The sequence below is a fragment of the Ananas comosus genome, linkage group 10 (assembly GCF_001540865.1).
Source record: "Ananas comosus cultivar F153 linkage group 10, ASM154086v1, whole genome shotgun sequence".
In the NCBI taxonomy this organism is placed as follows: domain Eukaryota; kingdom Viridiplantae; phylum Streptophyta; class Magnoliopsida; order Poales; family Bromeliaceae; genus Ananas; species Ananas comosus.
The window spans coordinates 2,751,788-2,761,027 of record NC_033630.1 but is presented as its reverse complement, the minus strand read 5'-3'; the positions used below and the strand labels follow the sequence as shown (position 1 = coordinate 2,761,027).

General features: G+C 35.3%; 1 protein-coding gene across 4 annotated transcripts; it reads left to right on the top strand.

The window, feature by feature from the left end:
* On the top strand, positions 3,642–9,155 carry LOC109716403 (isocitrate dehydrogenase [NADP]-like). 4 transcript variants are annotated; one of them, XM_020241830.1, is made up of 16 exons: positions 3,642–3,800; positions 4,802–4,845; positions 4,980–5,089; positions 5,572–5,609; positions 5,738–5,815; positions 5,905–5,958; positions 6,031–6,132; positions 6,517–6,602; positions 6,707–6,810; positions 6,919–6,987; positions 7,092–7,207; positions 7,657–7,691; positions 7,896–8,038; positions 8,190–8,312; positions 8,629–8,715; positions 8,906–9,155. In XM_020241830.1, exons 1-16 carry the CDS (start codon positions 3,752–3,754, stop codon positions 8,913–8,915), a joined length of 1,248 nt encoding a protein of 415 aa, XP_020097419.1. In that variant the 5' UTR covers positions 3,642–3,751; the 3' UTR covers positions 8,916–9,155. The 4 variants fall into 4 exon arrangements, 2 of the variants coding, with proteins under 2 accessions (XP_020097419.1, XP_020097418.1); XR_002217920.1 differs by having other exon boundaries at positions 3,643–3,800; positions 8,629–8,782; XR_002217919.1 differs by having other exon boundaries at positions 3,643–3,800; positions 8,629–8,809.

Genomic DNA, 9,240 nt, shown 5'->3' with positions numbered 1-9,240 from the left:
TATTATANTATATATATGCGTTACGTATATTTAACGTTTATTTTTAATCTTTTGTTTAGGCTCCAGGGAAGTAGTAGGATTTTTCTTTTTTTTTTCCATGGTGGCGGGAAAGCGAAACTGGGATGGAGGGAAGAGCGATTCGCGTGGAATATAAGTGGGCAAATGTGTATACTCGTTAAACCTCCGATTCCCATTCCCTTCTACTTTGGATCACTGGATGTTTTTCTAACACGAAGGGCATGCTTGTTTCGGCGGAAGTCCGGCAAGTAACTAGAGATCGCCGGCATTTGGGTGGAAGTCCGGGAAGTAACTAGAGATCACCGGCATTTGAAGGTAGCGACGAACTGGACTTTTGTGGGACCCACACAGCTAACACGCACGACCAGTCTCACGGAACAAAGAGGTGAGAGAAAAATAATAAACATAATAAATTTTTTTATTGTTTGGATTGAAAAAAAAAGAGAAAATATTTTTTTTTTGACTTTTGAAGGGGTAAAACTTAACCATTATACAATTTTTTCTATATTTTTTTCGATCCAAGGGAAAGAAAATGATTATCTCTTCTAACTTTATTTTTTATTTCTTTTTTCTCCATCCAAATAAAAGATAAAATTATTTTGTAATGCCTAGTTTCATATTGCTTTTTGGAAAGCACCTATTTTTTATGTTTTTGAAGGTCTACACTATTGTCAGAACGATTTGATTTTTAAAACAATCTAGCCAGATCCTTTACTAGCTATCCACAGGGTTAAGTAGTTGGCCAAGTTTCAGGAGCACCTCTCAGCTTAGTGGATTCTTTGCTAAGATTTTTTTTTAAAAAAAATGTCTTAAGTTTTATGTTTTATGCCCTCGAGTTCCAAGTTGCCTCATTTCTGCAGTCTAGTTCATCATTTTAATAAATGAAACTAATAGTGTGCTATTTTTTTTCAAAAAAAAAAAGTCTACATTATTGAAAAAGCTTTTAATTTTTTACTCCTACCCATAATATATTACTTAACAAGAATATAAATACATTAAGATTTAGATTTTGCTTTATTTTACACCGACTTTAGGGTATATCTCTAGTACTGCTTTATTTTTTGGATTCGCTCATATTTGAAGCACCAAAAAAAACAACTCTAATTAACAGAATTTGCTAATATCAGTGCAAACAGAAGAAAACTAAAATTCATACATCTTTAAAACCTAAATCTATCATGATAAACCATCAAATAAAAAGGACAAAATCCACACAAAACCAAAAAGAATAGGACTTGATTAGGCCTCAAATTGAACAGCATCTCCACTTCTCAAACCAAGTTCTTTTTATCAAAAAAAGAAAAAAAAAAAAAAAAAAAAGTACCACACGAAGTAGAAGTAGCGTACAATTGAGACGGGTAGGAACTAGGAACCACTACTGAGTGTAGTAATTTTTATCCTCGGGTTAATATTGTGGTGGGTTTCGAGCCTGCACATGCATATTTGTGGAAATTAAACCTACAGTTTTTCAAATAATAGTTAGTTGTTAGGAGGGACATAAGTTCTGCAGCATCAAATAGAATACATCAATTGCGAATTTTGAGAAAGTTCTATTCATGTTTTCATGTTGCTGGTGCAAATTTGCACTCCACAGTATGATATGTCAGATTTTGCGCATATATCAAAAGTAAATGAAGCCCTTGCATTACGGGAAGTTCCCTATTTATGCATCATGAATCATGATTCAATGCTTAAGAGTAGAGATTCCTTAAAAAAAGAAAGAAAAAAGCATTTGTGATTTCAAATTATCCGCAATAAAAATGAAAATTTTAATCAAACATACTTTGCTCTAAACCAAGATTCCAAACTAAATATGAGTTCATACCTTTCTGGAACCTAAATGCGTTGTCATATAAAAGAACAAAAATAACAAGTGGAGCTAGCAAGAAAATAACTTGACTTAGGCCCCGAGCTAAAAGGACCGCATCTTCACTGTTTGGACCCATTGACGTTTCACATGTGTGAGGTGCGCGAGTTTAGCATCAACTGCTTCCGACCGGGCAACAAGCAAACAAGCTAGTCAAATACTGAGATCTTCTTAATAATTTCTTCACATAACCGAAGAATCTGCAAGTGCCTATTTGATGTCGAGATACACAATAGACATACTCGGCTGCGATTGCAGTAACGCAAATTGTCAAATAATGCATTCGTGTTAGCCAACTTTCGAAGACATGAAAACTGCAGTATCAATAGTCCGTCAACCTCACGAATCCTTGAAGTTCCATACTTCTGCATCTCCCACTATACTTTGTAATTTGAGCAATAATGAGATTCTTTCACGTAATGCAACATTAATCCTCTCAACAGCTATGAACATTGCAACCCCAGCCATACTCGTTTCTGGAAAATGCTTTTGGATTCGAGATCTCGGGTTATGTTACTCTTCTTTTCCAGTGCTTTGCATTTGCCCTAGCTTTGAAAGAGAGGTAAAAGCAATATGTGATGTTTTGTTGTAATAAATAAGCACAAGATGAGAAACCGATAATGCCGCAAAAGATGGAAAAGATAGAAGCACAGGCAAGGGGCATGCCTTACAATGATCTAGAGGGAAATAGCATAATACTATTTACGCAAAGTGGAAGAAAATAAATTAATTCGCATAAGAATATGACAACCGAAGTGGATTATATTGGACTGTATTAAGATCTGATATATGTTGTTCAAATTCTATGTTTGTTATATTCTTTCCAAATATTAACGATGAATATTTTAGTTTTTAAATTATTTACTTTCTCTCTATGGGCCCATAGTGGATATTTGTTTTGTCATTTTTTTTTTATTTTATACTAAAATCTAAAGAATATTTTTAATCTTAAAATGAAGGAGTGCATAATTTATATATTTTTGGATGTACCGAGCCGTGGGCCTAAGTCTCGGTCCAACATAGCCTGGATCCGTTTTGGACGGTACCGTGTTAGCGGGCATGAAAGCTACAGTGTCCTGCACCATTTTTCCCGTAGTTGTTTATGACCGAGCGGCCTACGAACCACCCGACCCGTTTTACATCCTAATCATACCTAACAAGATCCATCTTATTATTAATTTTATAGTTCGATTTGCACAACACCCAAAGTCACACCTGGCCTAGACGTTGCCATTATCATAATACAAATAAATTAAATGGAAACAAGTGGACACTCTTTTAAGCAGTAACTCTTATTACACCGATCCGGCGATCCCCCACAAAGAGCTTGATAATTAATAATTACTTTATACGTTTTACTAAATTTATTTAAAAATAAATGAAACTGATAAAATGCTAACCTTTGTTAATAAAAAAAATAAAACAAAAACAGCCCTTCATTGTTTTACTTGGCATTATTCAACTCTATTTTTTTTTTTCTGACAGGAATAATTATTTATTATAATAATTTAAAACTTAAATTAACTATTTATTTTAATAAATTTATGATTATAAAAATTACATGATATATACTAATTAAATTTATAAAAATAAATAACGCTTTTAAATTTAAAATTAAAATGTTATCAATTGATTCAAACTAAATAAATTAAAATATAAAATAGTAAAAATAAATTTTAAAAATTTGTATATAGTACGTTTTTACCCATCAGGAAAAGGGTGGTACAAATGGTGCCATTGACCGTCATATAAATTCCGCGTCCTCTCTCCACCGTTCTCTACTCTTCTTCTTCTTCTCTCTACTTTGCTCCGGATTCTCCGTCCCCTCAAATAAAGCGATCGCCGCTCCCTTTCTCTTCCGCGATCATGGCGTTCGACAAGATCAAAGTCACGAACCCCATCGTCGAGATGGACGGTGAGCAAAACCCTAATTCCCAACGCATCTCCCTCTATCTCTCTCTGAGCCTCTTCGATTCCTCTTGTTGATAATCTTATATCCTATTGTTGGAGCTCGAATTCGTAGAGTTTGAAACTTCGAATTGAGCTGATATACGTAATGGATGTTGCTGGATTTAGTGTTTGTAGTTTGTCGATTACTGTAGTGTTAATTGGTGGGTGAAAGTGTACGGAGAACGACTGATAATTCTCAAATTGCCCCATATGTGTTTTTTTTATTAATTAATTTTTGATCGTGTTGATTTGAGCTATCCTATCTAGTTAGATTAGGGGTTTTGTTGATTCGACAGTGTTTCAATTAAATTTAATAATTCTAACTTCTGTTCACCAAATGAAAGTTCTGTGAATAAATAACGGCTCTTTGCTAATAAACTTTTTTTTTTTTTTTTTAAAAGGATTTGACTTGCTAGAATACCCCAAATTAAAAACATAAAAGGAAAAATCAACTTTATTTTTATCAAATTGTATAATAAAAAGCTCAGGGGAATCAATCAAAAATGCAGAAAATTTGGTTGTATACTTAAAATTGCTAATAGTTTTGGAGAATGAGCTCTTAGTAAATTTTACCTTGTTATTTGACCTCCTGTGATGCCAAAGTTGCTTCCTTTACGTCATTTCACAGATAGGATTTACTGACCATGCATTATCCTTACCAAATTACTTATTTTGATTTCTATATCTAGCAAAATATGATTCAAAGTAGGGTTAAATATAAACCGAAGATAGTCGTCTGATAGAATGCAACAAAATATACCTTATGGAATACAATAAATCTGGCATGTATTACCAACATGTTAGAGTTCCAGAGCGCGTGGAGAGTGGGGGTTGCGTTATGTTTCCTTTTTTTTTTTTTCTTGTTTTACTTAAACATTTTATTATTCAGCTTATTTCAACATTATTTGATATCTTACATATTTGGTATTTATAAATATTGAAATCGTTCATGATACTCTGGTGCAGGTGATGAAATGGCTCGGGTTATTTGGAAATTAATCAAAGATAAGGTGAATAACAACTTTTACCATTCCATTTTCTCCAATAATTAATTAATTATTTATTTTTATATATTTTGTTTGGTTATTATTGCCAGCTTCATTATTTCAAGTATCTTAGGTCATGGCTTTGATGATTTGTGCAGCTTATTCTTCCTTACCTGGAGTTGGACATAAAGTACTTTGACCTGGGTATTCTTAACCGTGATGCTACAGAGGATAGAGTTACAGTAGAGAGTGCAAAAGCTACTCTTAAGTAAGCATTATATTCTTGAGCTTTGTATTATTGCCTTTTTTTGGGTCTTGGTGGAATGTTCTGTGGTTCATAGCTATGTCTACTGTAATTTGATTGTTTGTGATGCTTTTGTTTGTTATTCCATGTCTTATAATGCAAAATTTTATGATTTTGTGGTAATATCTAACATTGTCCATTTTTATATGGTGCTCCAATTGGTAAAACTGTTACTAGCTGATGCTTTCTTCTCTTCATGTTATCTGATGTAAAAAGAAATGATATGGCTGAATGATTTAATTGTTCATAAGTAATCATTTCTTTATAAGAAGCAATGTAGGTGGTCTTATAACAGACCACCCTTAATGGAGATTTTAAGTATGTGTTTCTTGATTTTCTACTATCATTGATCACGATCACCAATCAAGTATCTTTTAACTTGATTATTTCTTCAATTAAATTATTTTTCTATGCTGTCTGAGGTTAAATTACCTTGTTTATCTCAGGTACAATGTGGCAATCAAATGTGCAACAATCACTCCAGGTACAGTTAATCGATTGAGGCAGATATTTCCTCGCATGAAATCTTTCTAGTAATTGCACATGCTTATATTCTCCATCCCGAATGAATTTCGGTTTATGTTTTGCCTTATGGGGTTTGTGATCTAATAGATGAAACTCGTGTTAAGGAGTTCAACTTAAAAGCTATGTGGAAGAGTCCAAATGGAACAATAAGAAACATCTTGAATGGTAAGATTGGCTTAATCTAATGAAAATCAATGTAAAGTGAAATTATATGAATCCATCTTTAATTTATTTTGTCCTATTTTCTTCTGCAGGAACTGTTTTCAGAGAACCTATCATCTGCAAAAACATCCCAAGGCTTGTTCCAGGTACTTAAAAATAACATACTATATGCTTATACTCACTAAATCTCTACCTTTGCATATATTTTAAATTTCCAGGATGGAAAATGCCGATATGCATTGGAAGGCATGCTTTTGGTGATCAGTATCGAGCAACAGACACAGTGATTAAAGGGCCTGGAAAGCTTAAGTTAGTATTTGGTAGGTGCACTTCATTCAGACATGATTCAAGTTAATTTAAGTTGTCAAAGCGCTGGTCATGCAGACTGCTGGACGTCCAAGTGTCTGTTGTTTTACTCGATATGGGCCTGTGTGAGCTTTTGCTATGCTGTTTGAATTGAGCTACCTCTACAGCTTCTTGTTAAAACAAAATAATTTTAACTTTTGGCCCCAAATAAGCTCATTTTAGCTTCTCTACAACTGCCGCTGCTAGAACTTCAAGAATTCTATTTGCCAAACACCAGGTTAAACCTGGACGCTTCTGCTTTCTCAAGTTGAGATGCTGTTCCAGATGCCACAAGCACTAAATGCTCTTGTTTTTCTAAAAATGGATTATGAATTCTTTCCTTTTCGCTGTACAACTAGAGGGGAAAGAAGAACAGGTCGAGCTAGAGGTTTTTAACTTTAAAGGAGCTGGTGGAGTGGCTTTGGCTATGTATAATACTGATGAGGTACATACAACGCGGCTCGCATATTTAATATACTATTTCTGAAACAGATCTTATCACCTTTTCTGATTTTCATACGTTGTTTCTTTTATTGCATGACGATACAGTCCATTCGTGCTTTTGCTGAGTCTTCAATGAATATGGCTTACCAGAAAAGATGGCCTCTTTATCTTAGCACCAAAAATACTATTCTCAAGAATTATGATGGGAGGTATGTCGTTCAAGTTATTTGAATAATGTTATTCATCTAGTGCCTATACTAACTAACTGCCATAATTCCGTAAGTACTCATTATTTGCCACATAATTTCTTAATGTAGGTTTAAAGATATATTCCAAGAGGTGTATGAGGCTGAATGGAAAGCAAAGTTTGAGTCTGCAGGAATATGGTCAACCAATTTTACTTTCTCACCATGCTGTTGTTGATTATTTTGACATTCCTTATATGTAGACATACTTTTTTACATGTAGACACACTTTTTTGCATTGGCAGGTACGAACATCGGCTTATTGATGATATGGTTGCCTATGCTCTCAAGAGTGAAGGTGGTTATGTGTGGGCTTGCAAAAACTATGATGGTGACGTGCAGAGCGATTTCTTAGCTCAAGGTTTGAACTTGTCTTTAGTTAATTCTGTGTCTATTGTGCACTGCATGCATGTCTCTCACCACCTGTTTGGCATGGGTGAATAGCTTTTCTACTTCTAAGAGTAGTTAGGCATTCGGCAAACAGAAGTCTGGAGCATTTATTGTGTTGAGAAGCTGAGAAGAGTTCAGGTGCTTCAAAGCTGAAGCTCCAATTTGAAGCGTCTGCTTCTATTGCAGCGTGAAATTGGTGGGGACATTTTTTTGGGAAGAGCTGATGATGCTTTTTAGAACTGATGCAATCTAACAACACTTTTGCAGAAGCTCCAGAGGGGCCAAATGAGTTTTAGTTTGAGTCAATTTCTCCTGATTAGGGTCAGAAAAGGAAATAAAATTTATGTTCTGGTTAGGGTCATAAAAGTGTCAGAAAATGTGTGTTCTGATTATCGTTGCATATTTTCTTTATTTTTGTAGGTTTTGGATCTCTAGGCCTAATGACATCAGTGCTGGTATGCATGCATCTGGACAAACCAAATGTGCTTTTTGTTGTCCACATTTTCTGTCAGATAAATAACATAAAATATTCAATATTTATTATAACTGATACTAGAATATTTAAATGCAAAGGCTTTGTTTGCTACTAAGTAAATAAATCTGCTATTTCTACAAGCAACCGTGAATGGATTCCCACGCCCCCCCCCCCTCTGTTTTAGGTCTGCCCTGATGGGAAAACAATTGAAGCTGAAGCTGCACATGGCACAGTTACTCGCCATTACCGAGTTTATATGAAAGGAGGGGAAACTAGTACGAATAGCATTGCTTCAATCTTTGCATGGTCAAAGGGCCTTGCACAGAGGTGCGTATATCTTTTAGTTCCTATCATGTGAATACCATATATAACTTTGTTCATGGTTGATGTTAGATTGTCTTTGTCCCTGTAGATAAGAAAATTTTCAAGGAATCGATCAATTGAAAATGTTGTCTCTTTTTGTCGAATAATTGAATAGGGCAAAGCTTGATGACAGTGCTCAATTGCGTGACTTCACGGAAAAGCTTGAAGCTGCCTGTGTAGGAACTGTGGAGTCTGGGAAGATGACGAAAGATCTCGCCATCCTAATTCACGGGCCTAAGTATTCACACTTGATATTACTATATGCTAGAAACTTGTAGCTTTTGGAGAAGTGCTGTGGGAATAAAGCTGTTGGGAAAAGCACCTACAACTTCATTGGCATCCTCAATTGCTTCCTGCCGTAGCAGAAGCTGAAGCCTAGAAGTTGAGCTGCTAAATTTTGGCGCCGCAACAAAACCTCCTGACTCCTTATTTGCCAAATAATTGGCTGTTGCTCTTTCGGAAGAGAGAAGCTGCTCCAAAAGTTAGGCCGAGCAAAATTGCACACTTATTTATATATTTTTGAATATAATGGATGATTCTATTATAATTTGCAGAGTTGGGCGAGATCAGTATCTGAGCACTGAAGAGTTCATCGATGCGGTTGCGGAGGAGCTGAGGGCGAGGCTTTATGGGAGATCAAAGTTGTAAACCTCTTCTCACTATATTATGTCCTTTGAAACACTGCCATTTGATTGGGAAACACATTTGGTATTTAGCTCGCAAAGTTCTTTTTAGGTGCTCACATTTGGTATTAGCTCTCAAAATTCATCTTTAGGTGCTCCTGTAGTTGTGACCCTCATGTTCGTCGTGTGCTAACATTTGAAATTGCAGATCCGAATAGGTCGTAGACGCTTTGGCGAACGCCCCGAAATAATGCGGTGCTGAGATTTACGTCGTTGTGTAATAAATAAGTGGCTTATCCAGTGGCCCAATTCTGAACGGAATCAAAACTGCTAATCAGCTTGTACTAAATTCTAATGTGTAAGCCTAGTCTTGCATAGATGTAGCCCTGTGGAACCTTGTAATGAAGTTATAAAGTAATCATATAATTTCACAAACGATCATGTTATTTGTATGGTAATCTTGTGAGCTCTACAGTGATCATGTTTCTGCTGCAAGTCGTTGTAGCACCAAGGTTGTTTGGCGTTCTTGGAATTGCTCCTATT

Excerpts from the sequence above, each read along its gene's own strand:
- LOC109716403 (XM_020241829.1), top strand. The coding sequence starts at position 3,752 with ATGGCGTTCGACAAGATCAAAGTCACGAACCCCATCGTCGAGATGGAC. Across the intron at positions 5,090-5,571 it reads AGTGCAAAAGCTACTCTTAA|GTACAATGTGGCAATCAAAT; the intron begins GTAAGCATTATA and ends TGTTTATCTCAG. Across the intron at positions 8,039-8,189 it reads TCAAAGGGCCTTGCACAGAG|GGCAAAGCTTGATGACAGTG; the intron begins GTGCGTATATCT and ends ATAATTGAATAG.